The sequence below is a fragment of the Myxocyprinus asiaticus genome, chromosome 40, assembly GCF_019703515.2.
Source record: "Myxocyprinus asiaticus isolate MX2 ecotype Aquarium Trade chromosome 40, UBuf_Myxa_2, whole genome shotgun sequence".
Taxonomy (NCBI): Eukaryota; Metazoa; Chordata; class Actinopteri; order Cypriniformes; family Catostomidae; genus Myxocyprinus; species Myxocyprinus asiaticus.
In genome coordinates, this window is record NC_059383.1 from 27139695 (window position 1) to 27159753 (window position 20059).

The following is a 20059-nucleotide window of genomic DNA, read 5'->3' on the forward strand; positions in this document are numbered from 1 at the left end:
AGAGCTGTGTGTGTGTGTGTCGTGATGTTGTTATGTTCCAGTTCAGTGTTTTAAGTTGTAATTAAAGTCTTGTTAAGTGTCAGTCCAGTTCCTTTTCCTCCTTTACTGACGAACGAGAGGCTTGTCTGCCACAACTGTATATAAACAGCTCTGAAAAAATTAAGAGACCATTCTAAATGTTTAGTTTCTCTTGATTTACTATTCTCTATTCTCTGGATTTACTATTTATTCTATAAACTACTGACAACATTTCTCCCAAATTCCAAATAAATACAGGTGCATCTCAATAAATTAGAATGTCGTGGAAAAGTTCATTTATTTCAGTAATTCAACTCAAATTGTGAAACTCGTGTATTAAATAAATTCAATGCACACAGACTGAAGTAGTTTAAGTCTTTGGTTCTTTTAATTGTGACGATTTTGGCTCACATTTAACAAAAACCCACCAATTCACTATCTCAAAAAATTAGAATATGGTGACATGCCAATCAGCTAATCAACTCAAAACACCTGCAAAGTTTTCCTGAGCCTTCAAAATGGTCTCTCAGTTTGGTTCACTAGGCTACACAATCATGGGGAAGACTGCTGATCTGACAGTTGTCCAGAAGACAATCATTGACACCCTTCACAAGGAGGGTAAGCCACAAACATTCATTGCCAAAGAAGCTGGCTGTTCACAGATTGCTGTATCCAAGCATGTTAACAGAAAGTTGAGTGGAAGGAAAAAGTGTGGAAGAAAAAGATGCACAACCAACCGAGAGAACCGCAGCCTTATGATTGTCAAGCAAAATCGATTCAAGAATTTGGGTGAACTTCACAAGGAATGGACTGAGGCTGGGGTCAAGGCATCAAGAGCCACCACACACAGACAAGGAACAGTGTCAAGGAATTTGGCTACAGTTGTCGTATTCCTCTTGTTAAGCCACTCCTGAACCACAGACAACGTCAGAGGCGTCTTACCTGGGCTAAGGAGAAGAAGAACTGGACTGTTGCCCAGTGGTCCAAAGTCCTCTTTTCAGATGAGAGCAAGTTTTGTATTTCATTTGGAAATCAAGGTCCTAGAGTCTGGAGGAAGGGTGGAGAAGCTCATAGCCCAAGTTGCTTGAAGTCCAGTGTTAAGTTTCCACAGTCTGTGATGATTTGGGGTGCAATGTCATCTGCTGGTGTTGGTCCATTGTGTTTTTTGAAAACCAAAGTCACTGCACCTGTTTACCAAGAAATTTTGGAGCACTTCATGCTTCCTTCTGCTGACCAGCTTTTTAAAGATGCTGATTTCATTTTCCAGCAGGATTTGGCACCTGCCCACACTGCCAAAAGCACCAAAAGTTGGTTAAATGACCATGGTGTTGGTGTGCTTGACTGGCCAGCAAACTCACCAGACCTGAACCCCATAGAGAATCTATGGGGTATTGTCAAGAGGAAAATGAGAAACAAGAGACCAAAAAATGCAGATGAGGTGAAGGCCACTGTCAAAGAAACCTGGGCTTCCATACCACCTCAGCAGTGCCACAAACTGATCACCTCCATGCCAAGCCGAATTGAGGCAGTAATTAAAGCAAAAGGAGCCCCTACCAAGTATTGAGTACATATACAGTAAATGAACATACTTTCCAGAAGGCCAACAATTCACTAAAAATGTTTTTTTTATTGGTCTTATGATGTATTCTAATTTTTTGAGATAGTGAATTGGTGGGTTTTTGTTAAATATGAGCCAAAATCATCACAATTAAAAGAACCAAAGACTTAAACTACTTCAGTCTGTGTGCATTGAATTTATTTAATACACGAGTTTCACAATTTGAGTTGAATTTCTGAAATAAATGAACTTTTCCACGACATTCTAATTTATTGAGATGCACCTGTATATTGAGCATTGAGCATTTTTTTGCAGAAAATGACAACTGGTAAAAATAACAAAAAGATGCCGTGTTTTCAGACCATGAATAATGCAAAGAAAACAAGTTCATATTCATTTATAAACAACACAATACTAATGTTTTAACTTAGGAAGATTTAATAAATCAATATTTGGTGGAATAACCCTGATTTTTAATCACAGCTTTCATGTGTCTTTGCATGCTTTCCATCTGTCTTTCACATTGCTTTTGGGTGATTTAATGCCACTCCTGGCTCAAAAATTCAAGCAGGAATTCAACAGACACTGGAATGGAATGGCTGCCATGCATGTAGTGATGCTGATTTAAGAAACATTTTGAGTGGTCTCTTAATTTTTTCCAGAGCTGTATATATATATATATATATATATATATATATATATATATATATATATATATATATATATATATATATATATATATATATATATATATATATATATATATATATATATATATATATATGTATATATATACGGTGTATGTACTGTATGTATATATGTATATGTGTACAATGCTAAAATAATTAACATTATGCCTCAAAAGCGGTTGATTGAGTTTAGCTTGTATTTAACCTAGAATAAAAAGTTCAAGGTCCAAACAAAACAATGTTTCAATACATTAACCTCGTGCGACCCCCGCGTCCACATGTGTGGACGTTGTATTTAGACTTCGCTATACACAACGCATAATTTAAATTAATTAAAACTGGCTGAATACTGTTCACAACACTCTATGCTATCATTTAAGTGTTAAACTTCTGGCGCATTGCGTCACGTGACATAACAGCATGATGTTGATTTCCATGAAGTGCTACTACTGGCAGAGTGCCAACAAAAGTGCCTCTGGTAAGAAACCTCTTTAAGTTTCTTGATTGAAGCCTGTTTCAGTCTCTAGCGTCTCTAGTTTCGTTTGATATGCTGCTTTAAAAAATCCATTCATTTTTCTTGTGTCAGCACGCTGATAAAAATGAAGTCCACCTATGTGGAAATTAGGACCGCATTCCCTCAAAAGTTGAAAAAAACATGTACGTTATTTTGAATATTCTTCAACATTAACACATCTGTGGGTCATTTCGATTCATTTTAATAAAAATTTCGTTATATTTTGTTTTGTTATCACTGTACAATACGGTTCTATACATTAACATTAGTAAATGCATTCCTATATATTTACTTTGCATTTTCACATTAAGAATCAATGTATTCATGCAAAAGCTGAAAAATTTTGCTTTCAGAGGCTTTATATGGAGATAGGATTAAAATAAGGTGCATTTCAAACTGTTCTGAGACCAGTGCAGACAGACAGCACACTGAAGGTTCTCGGGAGTCCAGTCACTAAATAGGGAGCAAGTCATTCACTAAATAGGGAGCAAGGGTGCATCCAATAGCTTTCTTTGCAGCTATGTGCAATTACTCCTGAAATCTGGTCAACAGTTCAGTTTCAGGCTGCAGATGATGTTTGGACCACTCAACATGTTTGGCAGACATGGGACAATGATAATCAGTACATAGATTCTGAATTTTATAATGCAATATTTTATTTTAACATGGTTGGTATTGATTTGATGATGCTGGCCATTAATTTTAATCAGAATTATTAATTCAGCTTTTAGAAAAAAACTTGAATAACCCACACCCCTGGAAACATAAACAATTTGATGAAAAAAAGCTGACTTTCTATAGCTTGGTTTTACTTAAATTTCACAACTTAGTCCCACTGTCCACATATGTGGACATTGATTTTTAGGAAAACTATTTGATATTTGTTTTGCTTGTTTATTAGGTGCTATTAGTTACAAATCAAAAAGGGAAATGGAAAATGCACACAGCAGTCACGTGGGGGTCTCAGGAGGTTAATATTTGCGACCATTAGCCTCGCCATTGTACTGTTGCGTTTACTCTTTTTTTTTTTTTTTTACTTTTTCTTCTGACTGCCTAAAAACTGCGTTACCCCACTCTTGAGCATTAGAGATATAGAAGTACCCAACCACAGCATTGCTTACAGAATAGTCAAACAGATCTCCAATTGCAGAAATGCAATTTAATTCAACTTGATTTGATGCACCTTTTGCAAGCTTTCCTAATTGGTTAGCTGACATCTGTATGAATAAGTTTTGCTTTAAACTAAATAATGTGTCATATGTGCATGTATACATTATGCTAGGGCTGCATGATTATGACAAAAATAATAATTGTCGATTATTGCCCTTGATATTGTAATCGTGATTATTAATGACGATTAATAGATTAAATTACTGTGATGTCACTAAGCAGGCACCCATGCTTGCAACTTCAGTCAATATGCCTGTGTGTTATGTAACAGGTTGATGTATACACATCTTCACACATCTAACACACTTCCAAAGCCTGAACAATGTGGCGTAAAAATAAAAAACTACAGTCAGACATGCAATATGTGTCTTTACTGCTTAAATTATTGGTCCACATACAGTAAATAATAATATTTGACATATTCAGTTGTCAAACTGAACAGCTGATTTACTGCATTAAAAATCCCGTATTGTGATCTTGTTCGCATAAGATCATTGTTAAATCATATTTAACAAACACTACTTTGTAGCTTGTTTAATACATCAATACAACTGGTATTCTTTGTTTTTTTTGTTTTTTTAAGTTGTACACAAAAATCAAGCAACCCATCAATATTCAGACTCTTCTGTTCTGCACTCACAAATGCTCTCATAATAAATACAGCTGTTTAAACAACACAATAAATCACTTATTTAGACCCTGTCTGTACCTTGATTATAACGGTCAGGGATCATTTTAGTTTTGTTGCATTTCTCGTTTGCGGGTTGTTTACCTATGATAAATAAAACGGGGTGAAAATAACAAATTGAAATAATTCAAATTTGCTCACCTTTGTTCTACAGCCTTTTTTCGAGTGTCAGGTGATGTTTCTTTAGCACTAATTTCCGTGTGCCATCACAAACCGAGATTAAATATACTGTAAAGCAAGTATCTGGATGTCAGACTATTTAAAACTTGCACATAAGGATTAGTTGTCATTACTGATAGGACTGTACTGTTGGCTTACTGCGTCTTTGATTGGCCATTGCTGTTTCATTGCTCAACGCACACGTCTGGGATTGGTTAGAAACTCAACTGCTGCAAAAACACGTTCTAAATAGAAAACATTAAGGCAACAGAAGTAGGCTTAAACTGAATGCTGTAATCGTCATTTTTCACGATTACATAATCGTGAGAGCCGTAATCGTAATCGCAATTAGTTTTTCGATTAATTGTGCAGCCCTACATTATGCTGCATTATTTGGTAGCTGATGTTTTGTGAACTTGGGCTGCACAGCCATGATCCTGGAGCAATAAAATGAGCCTGATGGAGGCCCTGAGGATAAAAACTGAGGTCATGGTTTGTTTTTCTTGAACTAAGCTTTACTGGCCAGCACCTGTTCTGCACTTACTAGGTTTAAATAAAGCCAATTAAATGAAGTTCACCCCTTTGCATACAAAAAACTACTTAGAATAACTTAGTATAGATTGAATTTGGATTAAACTTGGCTTGCATGCTGGGAATGGTGATCATGATTAAAGCATTTTCAATTAGACACTCTAAAAACCCATGTGATTTCCCCATGTGATCAAAAAATGTTCAATGCAATTAAATGCTATCTTGCCATGCATAAATCAGAGCGGCGGTTTTATTGGTGCTAAATATCCACAGTGCATTCTGAATGCATTCAAAGCCATTATTTAATACAGCAACAGTGTCGTTTCGAAGATTCAGTCTCTCCCCCTCATACTTATGCCCACGAACTGGAGTCTAGCCATCACAGAGGAGAGATTCATTATACAGTACTTTGTGTTTTTTAGATGTCGGTTTAATTTGTATCCTGATTTCTGTGGAATAACTTTTAGCTTTTACAACCCCATGAATTCAAAATTAGATTTTTGTGGTTTATAGTCATGTCTGTCATTGTTTACTTCAGGTCACTCTCCAATGCGCGTTCATGAGAGGACCTAGTACACACAGCCTCTCATGTGACGTAAGTGCGTTGTCATGCTGAAATGAAAGCAAAAGCAATGAAGCTTGTGAACAGCATTCTGTTGTAAATAACCAAGCTGCACTTCCGGTTGTATTGCGTCTTTTGTTCTTGCGTGAACATGCCAACACGCCTACGTCACACAAGAGGCTGTGTGTACTCGGGCCTCTCCTGAAAGCCCATTGGAGATCGACCGGAAGTAAACAATTATAGTGAAAAGGACTTAAATATTGAACTTTTTCTTACCCAAAGCAATCATATCGCTTCAGCAGACATTAAATTTAACCACTGGAGTTGTATGTTTTACTTTTACTATGACTTTCAGTGCTTTTTGTAGCTTTAAAGTGCTGATCACCATTCACTTGCATTGTATGGACCTACAGAGCTGAGATATTCTTCTAAAAAACTTCAATTGTCTTCTGCAGAAGAAAGAAAGTCATACACATCTGGGATGGTATGAGGGTGAGTAAATGGTGAGATAATTTTAATTTCTGGGTGAACTATCCCTTTAAAGCCATTAAGCCTTGACACACAGTGAAGCAAGTTCAACTCTCCATTCAAGCTCAACATCAAAACCCAGCCTAGTCATTACAAATGGGTCATATCCAAGGGATTGTTTTTATGACAATTTGCCTAAAAAGTAAACAAACATGCAAAGGATCTTAAATACCACAAAAGGATGAATGAAACCATAATATGCATGTTTAAAAGAAGCTCACATATTTTCATGCTGGTTTGTGGTTGTCATGTTTTATTGTTGAAGGCCTTGGAATCTGATAATCCGAGCCATCACTCATATTTTCATTTGACTTCTTCCCACCAGCCTCTGTTCTCGCTTATTTTTCATTTGTCTTGGAAATGTGATCCCTGGAGGTATGTCTCTAAATGAGAGCATACCTGCATAACATTACATCACTCTTCAGGTTGTCCTTTATTCATGACAAGGGGCTTGCTTCCATTTTAAGCACCCTCTCTCATAATTCATCAATGCCAGGCTCAGCATTTGACTGGATGTTTTAGTCAAGGACTACAGTCGAGCTGAGATTAGCAAGTTTTCAAAAGAGTGCTAGTGATTGGGAGAGTGTCAGAATGACTGGAAAAGCTTAACGAAAGCAATCATCAAAGCTTGTTACCTTGAAAAAAGTTATTCCTCAAGGTTATTATTATTAACTAAAACTATATCAAAGACGAAAAGAAGTAGAGACAAAATATTTTGTTAAAGGAATGTTCCAGGGTTAATAAAAGTTAAGCTCAATCATCAGCATTTATTAAGTTGATTACCACAAAAAATTATTTCGAGTTATTTCCATCTAAAAAAATAAAATCATGCTTAAAGTAAGGTGCTTGCAATGGAAGTGAATGGGGCCAATCCATAAACGTTAAAATACACATTGTTTCAAAAGTATAGCCACACAACGAAAACAATATACACATTAAAGGGGTCATGAGGAATCAAATTGTCCTTGATATATTAACATATAAGAGGTCATTGTACTATAAAAACATACTGTAAGTTTTTGAACTTAAAGTTTCCTCTCCAATCCAAAAAGAGCATTTATCGTTTTGTAATCTGCTACATTGTGATGTCACAATGTAGTGTCTTTTACATAGTCCCCGCCTCCACAACATACGTAATCGTCGCAGTGATTTGACACAGAGAGAAAGCGAATGGGATACTGCAACACTGAAAGTGGTACTATTGCAACTGTAGTTTGCTTTTAACCAGCAAAAAGAGTAAAGTTAGGTCCTCAGACATTGTTGTGTTCCTGGTTTTGGAAAAACTGCACCACTGCATAGACTCTCAACGTTAGGAATGAGTGGCTAATTCAAACCAAGTTCCTAAAAGTGTCAATGTGGGATTATAAATTTGGATTCTTTGGATTCATGGATGAATTATTTTGAAAACCATGGATTCAGGCTTTGCAAAGAAACTTGTTGTCAGGGCACCCATTTTCCCATATTTAAGTGGCGAATTTATCAAGGGAGACCCCCTCCCCGACCGGCAGTTGAATCATTTGAGGGTGATCGCTTATTTCCTGGGACGGGATGTGTATTGAAGCCGGGAGATCAAATGGGAATCCCCGGGCCAACTGTCCCTTATAACACTCTCCTTACAGCTTGATACACATTAACTGACCCTTCACATTTGCAGGTCATGTTTGACTATTTTCGCTGTTTAAATAGTGTTGTTTTATCACCAAATATTGTATGCCTAATAAGTATTGGGGAGAAATTGTGTGCTGATATCATTCAGTTTTCTATTGTTATTTCAGTCCAAAAAATTGCAACTATTCATGCACCAATAAAACTAACTTAAGCTAAACTGAAACTGAAAACCAAATAAAAAAAAAAAAATACTAGTGAAGTTTTCAAAACTACAGTATAATAACCTTGCTCAGCCTTTCTGATGTGTGGGTAGTAAAGCAATTATTCTGTGGTGCTCAAATCAGCAGATTTCTTTCTCCTTTTCCCATACCAGCCTTGGCCAAATCCAGTGAACCACCAGTCTCTCTGAGTCAGTTATTTTTTCCAGTTCTACCCCTCACCACAATAGACTCAAGCTCGAGTAATAGATAGCTATAATGTAATCAAAAAAAGTACATCCTGTACTTATGTTTTTGGCCTCTACTCTACTTTAGAGCCCTCGTCTTTGTGTAGATGTCTCTCTGGAGGCATAAGACCATAGCAGGCCCTGTTGCACAATTGCTTATGTTTCAATAAAATGATTCTGAGCAGATTGTGGAAGCCATTTCTGCAGCAAGGCATGACAAATGCCTTCTAAGAGTTTACCTCCATTAGTGGGTCTCACAAAATTCTCAACATTAACATCTGTGGCGGTTCTAGCTTGTATAGCACACTGGGCGAATGCCCCCTTCAGCACAATTTGTTAGTGGGCCAGGGGTGGTGGAGGTGCTGAAAGTGGGTGTCCTTGCCGCCCCCGGCAAGCGCCCCATGCCGCCCCCGGTAAGATGCCACCCCGGGTGGCTACCCATGTCGCCCATGCCTAAATCCGCTACTAATTATCATAATAGAATATAGTAACGTTTCATGTGCTGTGTTTGACTGGGGAAAAGAGGGAAGATGGATTTCTCAAAACTCCCAGAAAGCAATTATTTTTGGAGCTTGATTGATCACAACAAGCACACACAACGATGTCAACAGAGCAATTGAGGTTAATTTATTCTGTATCTGCAAGCAATTTCATGTAGCACTAAGGTTGCTAGTGCAACTTGGTCTTTTTCTGAAATCATCAAAATGACTTTTTTTTTTTTTTTAGCTCAAAGGATGATTGTTAATATCCAGTGGAAAATAGTGAGCTAAAAAGCAGATTTTTTTTTTTTTTTTGTAATTGTCTATTTTGAAGCTGAAGTATGTAATTTTTTGGATGCTAAAATTTGTTCTTGTATCCCAACTTAATATGCAGAGACAACTACACATTAGCCATTGGTTGGCTGATTTCCCCCCAAATTAAAAACTGTGTCCCTCTGGCACGTTCAAGACATTGCTATGTTTGTTTGAGCATCCCATCCAGCCCGACACGGCAACATTGGCTCAACCAATGGCGTCAGTTTTGGGTGGAACTATATATTTGGCCATCAAAAAGGACATGGACAGCAGGAAAAAAATGCCACAAGGAATATAATCATGCATAGTTAGGATAGTAAAAATTAATAGAAGAAAGTTTGTACATCCATTCAAACGCTGCATTTATTTTGAAGCTATTTTGGTGCAAATTCATCAGTCACTTAGTAATATGGCTAATACTAATACAAAGTTTGGCCCAGCATTTTCATTTGTTAGGCTGTTAAATCACACATTTGCTGTTGTTTATGCATTTACAAAATTTTGATTTTCCTATTCAGCTTATGACATGTTCATAACTTATATGTCATTGAGCCTATGCCGTTCATTGCAATATTAATGAATTTCATGTTTGAATGAAAGGAAACTTTTGTTTGATAAATGTTGATAGGCCTACTATGTTGGGTCGCTACTTGATTTCCAATGTAAAATCTGGTTCCTGAAGCAAAACCAATTGGATAAACCACTAATATAATCTATGAGAACTGTAAAGGCATCAATATACTTCTGGAGAAGTTCCTTTTCATTCTTCGTTCAGAGGTAAAAAGTTCTAAACAGCCAAGCAACCGTATACTCTTTTCGAACGGTATATCTCATTCTATGAGTAGACTTCACATGAGGTCAGTAAAAGAAGCCATTTTAATCACTCAATGATGATTTAAAGTAATATATATGCAGTAGAAAATGTTTAATTCGTCTTGTTTTATATTCTGAATTCATGACGCTAATGCACTAACACGCGATATATGGCCATAATATGCGCCGGTTACACACTGCTATTGTGATTTATAATGACACTGATACTATTGCAAAGATAAGTGTATAAAAATAATTATGTTCAGAATAAAGACAAAATAATGATCATGGGCATGTCTTACTTTAGACAGATGTGTGAATGGCTTTAGCTGAAGATGGCACATGAGTTAATGGGCACTTGAGAGTATTTGTGGTGATTTTATTCCTTTAGTAGACTAATTAAACAAAAATAAATTGCATGACATGGTCTTGGAAAACATCTCTAAGCGAATGATCGTACAGATGTTGGTAAGTTGCACCAGGTTGCTAATAACTCTACACGCTGATGTGTTCATGTTGATAGATTTTGACTCACTAAACAACATAAAAAGAACTTGCTGTCGACCTCAAGGTAGGTGGAGCTCCAGGTCACATGGACCGATGACGTGAACCAATAGCATGAAGGTGAAGGTGTTTTGAAGGTGTTTTGCTGTTGAATATAACTTTTCCTAAAAGTTCATCCCATCGAGCTGTTACGAACCACCGAAATGTTCTTCTTTTTCATAAGAAGTATATTGATGCCTTAACAAATTCATATCATATTTTAGGAAACCCCATCTGGATATATATTGCTCATATCCTTATAAGATATTGTGTGCAGATCTCTGTGCGGTCATAAAGGCTCATTTTCTCTCATTTTTCAAGATGGCTAAGATATGATTTGGCTTATTGATTGCCTTTCTATTAGGTGGCTGAATGAAGGATGTGTGGGGTGCTGCTGCTTGCTTAATGTATGCAGTGTGGGCACTCTGAACGATTACCATTATTAATGTTATCTATCAGCTCAGCAGTTGGCGACTATCCCATGCAACTCCTACTTCAGTAACAAGAAGAGTATACAGATTTTTAAAAAGGCAATTGGTAGCCCATGGGCAATCCAATTATGATGGACCCGAACCTCACTCTTGTTAAATTTTTCTGAACATGGGACAGCTTTCCGTGGCAGAGCATATCCTAAAATAGACAACAGCTCTCCTATCACCACTTACCATCCACTTGTGAGCTGTTGTCAGCACATATTTCAGTTACTTGTTATTCAAATCACAGCTAAACCATCAAACTCTCATTAAATGCATAAAGGATATAGTGTATATTCACTGCAAGTGTGACCACAAAGAAAAAAACAACAAAAAACATTTAAGGCTTTTCAGTGTGTGCATAATTTGACTTATCAAGATAATGTCACTTCAGAGTTCAATCTTAATTCATGTATCCTCAAGGGAAAGTCTACTATGAAGAATATGGTTACTTTAAAAGAAAATCCTGTCTTTTGAAAATATAAAATCAGAAAGTTACCATTGTTTCACCAAAAATGAAGAATGATCTTCTCCCACACATTAATCATTGAAATGATACTTTTTTCATATCCAAATATCATTCCATATTTCCCAGAATTATTCTCCCAAAGTTCCCTTCTCAGGCCTTTTGGCCAATCAAATATTTAAGTATTTTATAAATTTTCCCACATTTCACAGGCTGACTTTGTTCTCTGCGTGAAAGACCAGCTAAAACAATCTTTATGTGCTGATCCAGACTGGATTTGCTGGTTTGATGCTGGTCTAGCTGGTGGACCAGCAATCGCCATGCTGTTAAAGCTGGCCGTTCAAGGTAGCGTTGCTGGCTAAGCTTTTTAGAAGCCTTGATGGGACACCAGCACACCTGCATCTCATGCTGGAGAACAGTATTCTAAACACAACATATGCTGGTGACAGAGTTTCCGTTAAGAAATGTTGGTGCTGGCCAAGGTGTTTTACCGGACAAATTGGAAAAAATCTGGTCATCATATTCCAAGGTTTACCCCAGGGCTTAGTTAGCACATGTACTGGGCCGGCAGCAAGATTCTGCGCAAACTCGTCTGCCACAGGGCTAAGGAGGAAAGTCATTCAGGGATCACAACTTGTGAACACGTCTGAGAGTCAAAAGCGCACGTCTTCACCTCAGGGGAGGGGAAAGGCGCTATGCGCAAGCGGTACACCCGGCCAGCTGTCCCAGAACTCACCTGCTCGTACCTGACAATATACGGGACAAGACCGGCTCAACCCAGAGATTGTAGAACCTCGCAAAGGTATTGTGTATTGCCCAGCCCGCTGCTCTGCATATGTCTGCCAAAGAGGCGCCATTGGTCAGGGCCCAGGAGGCCGCCACACTCCTAGTAGAGTGGGCTTGTAGCCCCACAGGGGGCGGCACATCCTGAGCGTGAGATGCCATCATGATGGCGTCAATGACCCAATGGGAGATCCTCTGTTTGGAGACAGCGCTCCCTTTCCGCTGTCCGCCAAAGCAGACAAAGAGCTGCTCGGAGCTCCTAAAGCTCTGTGTGCGATCCAAATAGATGCGTAAAGCACGCAGCAACACAGCAACGCCAAGGCTGGGTCTGCCTCCTCCCAGGGCAGCGCTTGCAGGTTCACCACCTGATCCCTAAATGGGGTCGCGGGAACCTTGGGCACATAGCCCGGTCGGGGTCTCAGGATCACGTGAGAGTATCCCGGACCGAACTCCAGGCACATTTTGCTGACAGAGAATGCCTGCAGGTCCCCTACCCTCTTGATGGAAGTGAGCGCAGTCAGGAGGGCAGTCTTCAAAGACTCAACTGTCTAAGCTCAACTGACTCCAGGGGCTCGAAGGGAGCTCCCCGTAGACCCTGAAGGACTACAGAGAGGCCCCACGAGGTGATGATTCATGGTCTGGAGGGATTCAACCTCCTAGCGCCTCTCAGGAACCAGATGATCAAGTCGTGCTTCCCCAAATACTTACCATCCACTGCATCGTGATGTGCCAAAATGGCAGCTACATACACCTTCAAGGTGGAGGGGGACAGCCGCCCCTCCAGCCTCTCCTGCAGGAAGGAAAGCACAGATCCGACTGCGCATCTCTGGGGGTCTTCGCGTCGGGAAGAACACCACTTAGCGAACAGACGCCACTTAAAGGCGTACAGGCGCCTCGTAGAGGGAGCCCTAACCTGAGTGATCGTGTCTACCTCTGCGGGTGTAGGCCACTTAGGTCTTCCGCATCCCATCCAAGGGCCAGATGTGGAGATTCCAGAGGTCTGGTCGTGGGTGCCAGATGGTGCCATGTCTCTGAGAAAGAAGGTCCTTCCTCAGGGGAATTCACAGGGGGGGGGGGGTCTGTCGCGGGGAGCGTGAGATCTGAGAACTACGTCTGGGTGGGCCAGTAGGGTGCTACTAGGACGACCTGCTCCTCGTGCTCCCTGACCTTGCACAGGGTCTGTGCAAGTAGGCTCACTGCGTAGTCCCGGGGGCCAGCTGTGTGCCAGCACATCTATACTGAGGGGTGCCTCGGTCAGGGCGTACCAAAGCGGGCAGTGGGAGGATTCCCGGGAAGCAAACAGGTCTACCTGTGCTCGACTGATTAGACTCCAAATCAGCTGGACCACCTGGGGGTGGAGTCTCCACTCTCCCCTGAGCGTAACCTGTCGTGACAGTATGTCCGCTGCGGTATTGAGGTCGCACGGGATGTGAGTGGCTTGCAGCGACTTGAGGCACTGCTGACTCCAGAGGAGGAGACGGCGGGCAAGTTGTGACATGCAACGGGAGCGTAGGCCGCCTTGGCGATTGATGTATGCTACCGTCGCCGTGTTGTCCATCCAGACCAACACATGATTGCCCTGGATCAATGGCCAGAGCCTCCGCAGGTCGAGCAGTACTGCCAACAACTCGAGGCAGTTGATGTGCCAATGCAGCCGCAGGCCAGTCCAAGAGCCGGCAGCTGCGTGCCCATTGCATACGGCACCCCAGCCCGTCTTGGAGGTGTCCGTTGTAACCATGACACACCTGGAGACCTGCTCTAGGGGAACCCCTGCCCATAGAAATGCTAGGTCGGTCCAAGGGCTGAAGAGGTGGTGACAGATCGCCGTGACAACCACGCGGCACCATGCCCATCTTGGGACTCGAGTCTGAAGCCAGTGCTGAAGCGGTCTCATATGCATCAACCCGAGCGCTGTGGCAACCGCTGAGGATGCCATATGCCCCAGGAGCCTCTGAAAAAGTTTCAGTGGAAACGCTGTCCTCCATCTGAACGCGTTCAAACAGTTCAGCACAGACTGTGCATGCTCGTTTGTGAGGCACGCCGTCATTGAGATTGAGTCCAACTCCAAGCCGAGAAAAGAGATGCTCTGAACCGGGGAGAGCTTGCTCTTTTCCCAGTTGACCCGAAGCCCCAGCCGGCTGAGGTGCGTGAGCACCAGGTCTCTGTGCGCACACAACACATCCCAAGAGTGAGCTAGGATTAGCCAGTCATCGAGATAGTTGAGCATGCGGATGCCCACTTACCTTAGCGGGACAAGGGCTGCCTCTGTGACCTTCGTGAAGATGCGAGGGGACAAGGACAGGCCGAAGGGGAGGACCTTATACTGGTACGGCCGGCCCTCGAAAGCAAACTGCAGGAAGGGTCTGTGTCTAGGTAAAACCGAGATGTGGAAGTACGCGTCCTTCAGGTCTACCGCCGCGAACCAATCTTGATGCCGGACGCTCGTTAGAATGTGTTTTTGCATCAGCATCTTGAACGGGAGTCTGTGCAAAGCCCGGTTCAGTACTTGCAGATCCAAGATTGGTCGCAACCCACCGCCTTTCTTCGGTACGATGAAGTAGGGGCTGTAAAACCCCTTCTTCATCTCGGCCGGAGGGACAGGCTCTATCGCACCCTTCCGTAGAATGGTAGCAATCTCCGCATGCAAGGTAGTTCTCGCCCTTCACCAAAGTGAAGCAGATGCTGCTGAACCTGGGCGGGTGCCTGGCGAACTGAATCGCTCTTTTGTTAAACTTTTGGGTACCGCAGCCTCTTGGGCATGCAGCAAAATAAAATGGGACAAAAGATTCTCCTCCTGGCCCTTCACCTGGGGATGGAGTGGTCTGTCCACCAGCTCCAGAGTAGCAGGTCTCCTCATCCCTGGGTCGCCCGTCTCAGGGGCGCTTCGAAGCCTTCCTCGGGTTCTTGGCGGCTGGCCATGAGACAGGTGGCATCTGCTTCCTGCGGTGGGCTCCACGCCGGGGCCGAGCCACGGAGGCGGGCTGCGGAGGAGCCGGTAATGTTGCTGCAGGAGGACGCCCTTAGCGACAAGCAGACGGTGTGCAGGGTCTTGAGCCGTGCCGGGGCAGGATGTGTTGAATAGCCTCCATCTGCTGCTTCACCGCCGAGAACTGCTGGGCAAAGTCCGCGATGGTGTTGCCGAACAGGCCAACCTGGGAAATGGGGGCATCAAGGAACTGCGCCTTGTCAGCATCTCTCATCTCGACCAGGTTGAGCCAAAGGTGGCGCTCCTGGACCACCAGGGTGGACATCGCCTGCCCAAGAGACCACGCCATGACCTTTGTCACCTGGAGAGCGAAGTCGGTCGCCGAGCGCCGTTCCTGCATCAATCCCGGGTCAGAATTACCCTCGTGCAGCTCTTTTAGCGCCTTGGCTTGGTGTACCTGCAGGAGAGCCATGGCATGCAGGGCGGAGGTGGCTTGTCCAGCAGCACCGTAGGCCTTAGCCTTCAGAGACAACGTAAACCTACAGGCCCTGGACAGGAGCTTCGGGCGCCTTATCCACCTGGGGGATCACCGAATACCCCCTGGTCGACCCAACATTGAGGGTAGTGAGAGCAGGGGAGCTGAAAGACCGGGATCGGGTAGTAAAAGGTGCCCCCCACGATCTCATCAGCTCCTCATGCACCTCCAGGAAGAAAGGGACCAGGGCGGGGCGGGGCGTGGCGTGGCCGTGAGCGGCGCTCTGGGCTCAGGAATCAATCATCGAGCCGCGAGGGTTCAGGGGAGAGTGGGAGGGTTCCACTCTAGTCCGACGCTTGCAGCTGCCTGGGAATCATGTCCGTCAGCTCCACGTTGACCTGAGACTGGGCGACCATACTCAAAGGAGGAAGCCCAGCCGAAGCCTCCGCGTCAGACTGGACGAGCCCGCTCTCCGATGCTGCGATCAAGAGCTCATCGTCTTCCCGGGCTCCGAATAAGAGGTTGAACTCGCCCTGAGACGAGCCGGCGGTCTCATCCGAGAGCCCAATCGGGGCAAGCGAGCATGCTGAGGAATGGGAAGTCCATGGGGGGGTTACCCGACAGAGGTGCTCCCATTGAAGTCCCCAAATTGCCCCCAGTGCTAACCAATGGGGCCTCATACTTGTAGGTACAAGGACCGAGGTGGGGAGCCGCTGCGCTGGTTGCCCTCTTACGAAGGAAAGCCGCAACTGCAACGTTGCCATAGTCATGTTCTCGCAATGAGGATATGACCCATCCACAAACTATGTCTCCGTGTGGGCAGTGCCCAGACATGTAAGACAGCGACCGTGGCCGTATGAAGCGGAGAGATAACGACCGCAACCAGGAATTATACACAAACGGAAGGGCATCTTTAAAAACACATTCTGTGAGTGCCACTCTTTTAGTTAGGAAATATACTCTTTTAGAATATACTCTTTTTTTTCCTTTTTTTTTTTCCTGCCGAAGCGCCCAGGGGCGTTCTCTGCACTCCACGGGTGCAGAGGGGGAGAAGCCAATGAAATGTGCCGTAGATCCAGCAGTTTGAGGTAAATATTGGAGAGATTGAATTCAGTGCACTGAACGCAATCGCTCGGCTCCAAAGAGAAAATCTGAATGAGTGGTTGTGAGCCAGCTCCTTTTATACCTGTATGTTGGGGGAGTGGCATGCAAATTCCACTCGTCAATTCCCATTGGCCTTTTTTCAAAATCAGAGGTGTTTGGGGCTCCCAAGAGTGACCCCTAGTGTCACTAAATTGACAAAACGTCGAGTGAGTGACAGATAGGGAACTGAAATTTGCCACAAATCTTTTCGTTCATAAAGAAATATTAATATAATGTCATATAATTTATCACTTTGGCTTTCTCAGTTTCTTTTTCTTTATTTTTATGACTATTTTCCTCAGACTTTACATAGCACAGAAGTGTTTTACTGCCGATGTGAAGTCAGATGTGTGCTGCGTTTATCTACAGTTTCAGATGTGTGAGACACAGGCTGCTTTTGCCAGTATGCGGGATACAATCCGCTGTAGCTACGGAGTAGGATTTTGCAAGCTCCTCCATGTCAGTGAATTGCTGTCATCATTGGGATTGCGTCATGCTGTACAATTGTGGCATCAACTAGAGGGGTTGCTGAAATGTTAATATTTTCAACGGACATTGTGTCAGACAATTTTTGAATTTGTCGGACATTGGGACGTTTCGACAGTCAAAAACCGGTATTTACTGGCTAACAGAAACCCTGGCTGGTTACCTGTGTTTTGGCCTGTATTTCAGCAATGGACTTTTTCAAGCATATTGGTAAGAAGGAATACGCTTTTCCTAATGGCACATTGTTGTTTTTCTTTATAGATTTCTATCCCTTAAAAATTTCCTATTATTAATTCAAAAAATGCATTGAGTATAAATTAACCATTTGCAAGGCTGTCTATATAGTTAAGAAAAAAAGTAAGGGTTCTACACAGAACCATGAGTGATGCAAAGACTTCCTCCTCTATTTTTCAATACATTACTTCACTTAATTTTGCCAAAGTCTGTCTGGGCATTATTGGCAACCAGCCTACTTGACTAATTGTGGTGCATTTTGCACATCAATGCTTTTCTGTTTGGGAATTTGGCTTTTATAGGCTAAACATAAAAATTGTACACTAGACTATTTTAACCCATGTAAGTATACTTCACTTACCTGCTAATTTAATGCTAAATAGAGCTTAGAACAAACATACAGTATTTGCAGAGAAATTAGAAGTAATCGAACTGATCCAGCACAGAGATGAAACAATATCGCACATTCCCTCTTTTTTCACACAGTCGTGAATGGATTTAGATTTTATTTTAGTTACAATACCTCTGCTTAGAGCTCTGAGGTTTTAATTTCTATCCATAAAATCTATTTGTACATGCATAATTTGTGCGTGCGTGTATGTGTGGGTCTGGTACGCTGAGGCAGGCTTGAGAAACATTGCTGTGAAGTGATTAGATATGTCACTACAAGCTTGTGCTCTCACTTGAAATTGGGTCTGAGGATAAGGAGGATATCTGCGTTCAGGCTCTGACTGCAGATGAAACAAGAGTTTCTGTCTCTCTCTCTGCCTCTCTCTCTGTCTCTCTCTTGCTTTATGACTCTGAAACACAAATACAGAGACTGGTCCTGCCCCATGAAGCTTTCTTTCTTTCTCTGATTCTATGTTCCTTCCTTCCTTCCTTTTTTATTCCTTCATTTCTTTCTTTTTAACTTCCCTTTGTCCTTTCTTTCTCCCTTCCTTTCTTCATTTTTTATTCCTTCATTTCTTTTTAGCATCCTTCTTTCATTTTTTATTCCTTCATTTCTTTCCTTTTGTTCTTCCTTCATTTTTTATTCCTTCAATTCTTTCTTTTTAATTTATTTCCTTTTGTCCTTCATTTTTATTCATTCATTTCTTTCTTTTTAACTTCTTTCCTTTTGTCCTTCCTGCCTTCCTTCATTTCTTTTTAACTTCTTTCATTTTTTTATTCCTTAATTTCTTTCTTTTTAACTTGTTTCCTTTTGTCCTTCCTTCCTTATTTCCTTTTTTATTCCTTAATTTCTTTCTTTTTAAATTGTTTCCTTTTGTCCTTCCTTCCTTATTTCCTTTTTTATTCCTTAATTTTTTTCTTTTTACCTTCCTTCATTTTTTGTTCTTTCCTTCCTTCCTTAATCATTTAGTGGCTTCAGAAGTGTATTAAATGTCATTTGTTTGCAGCATAGTAATGCAGTAATCCATCATTTTATTTTATTAAAATATTTTACAGCTAAAGGTTTGATTTCAGTAACTTTGAGAAAATAAGATTGTCTTAACTAAGTTTCACTCACATTTTCAGTACACATTGTGGTCCACATTCCCTAATGATTTCGGCTGCACATTTTGTTTGACCGAGAGTCAAAAAGTCACTTGTTTACTGACAATTTGTGTGAATCAATAGTCCATCTGATTCTTCCAAATTATTAGACATTTTTCCAAAGGACACACTTATTGTAGTTTCACACAGCTAAACTGTAAGTTATTTTTGGAAGCATGTTTAAAAGGAATCAGAATCAAAAATCAGTTTTATGTTTTGGCTTAGTGTATGTTTCAGTGAATTTGTGTGCTTTATTGATTTGAGTTGGTCTGATTTTTCTGCTGTACCAAAAAAGTCCCAAACTTTCATCTCACTTTCCTTTAATGATATTTAGCATAACTGTTCTCAATTCCTGGATCCTCTAAAACAAAAACAAAAAACTGATTACTGTATTTTGCTTAATTAAGTCTATATTCATGAAATTATTTTATGTGTAATGGCTGATTACAATGAAAGAGTTATAAAACAATTCAGTAGAAAATATTCCCTGTTTTGTAAGTAAACCTTGCCTCAATCCATCTGCTCAGGCAAGATTCCCAAACAAACCATGAATTGCTTCTTGTCCAGCTTAATGGTATATAACCATCTTCCTGCAGTGCTGTAGTGTCTGGCTTGAGCACCGTGACATTTGTCTGCCACCGGCTATCACAAATCTCCAGCGTCTCTTTCTCCCAGACTAGTGCCGTGACGCAAAATCAATAGATCCTCTTGGGTCCTTCCATCACCCCAAATATCTGCAGTGAATTGTTGGCTGAAGGCATTCAATAAAGGGGTGTAGTGGCTTGAGATGCGACTGTAGAATGGGGCAGTGTTGCACAGATACAAACGACTATAATGTGAGAGCAGTCTTCAACATAGAGTACTGTAGGGGATCTGCCAAATATTGTTTGACCTCAAACACATTTTTAATTCAATTTGAA

The 20059-nt window shown here is 41.6% G+C and overlaps 1 protein-coding gene across 1 annotated transcript in view; it reads left to right on the forward strand.

The window, feature by feature from the left end:
- LOC127430926 (transmembrane protein 132C-like) overlaps positions 1-20059 on the forward strand; it is a 189391-nt gene that overhangs the window by 644 nt on the left and 168688 nt on the right. Inside the window, exon 2 of the mRNA XM_051681066.1 lies at positions 11772-11904. Within this exon, the coding sequence (XP_051537026.1) occupies positions 11772-11904 (133 nt within the window). The remainder of the gene's footprint in view (positions 1-11771; positions 11905-20059) is intronic.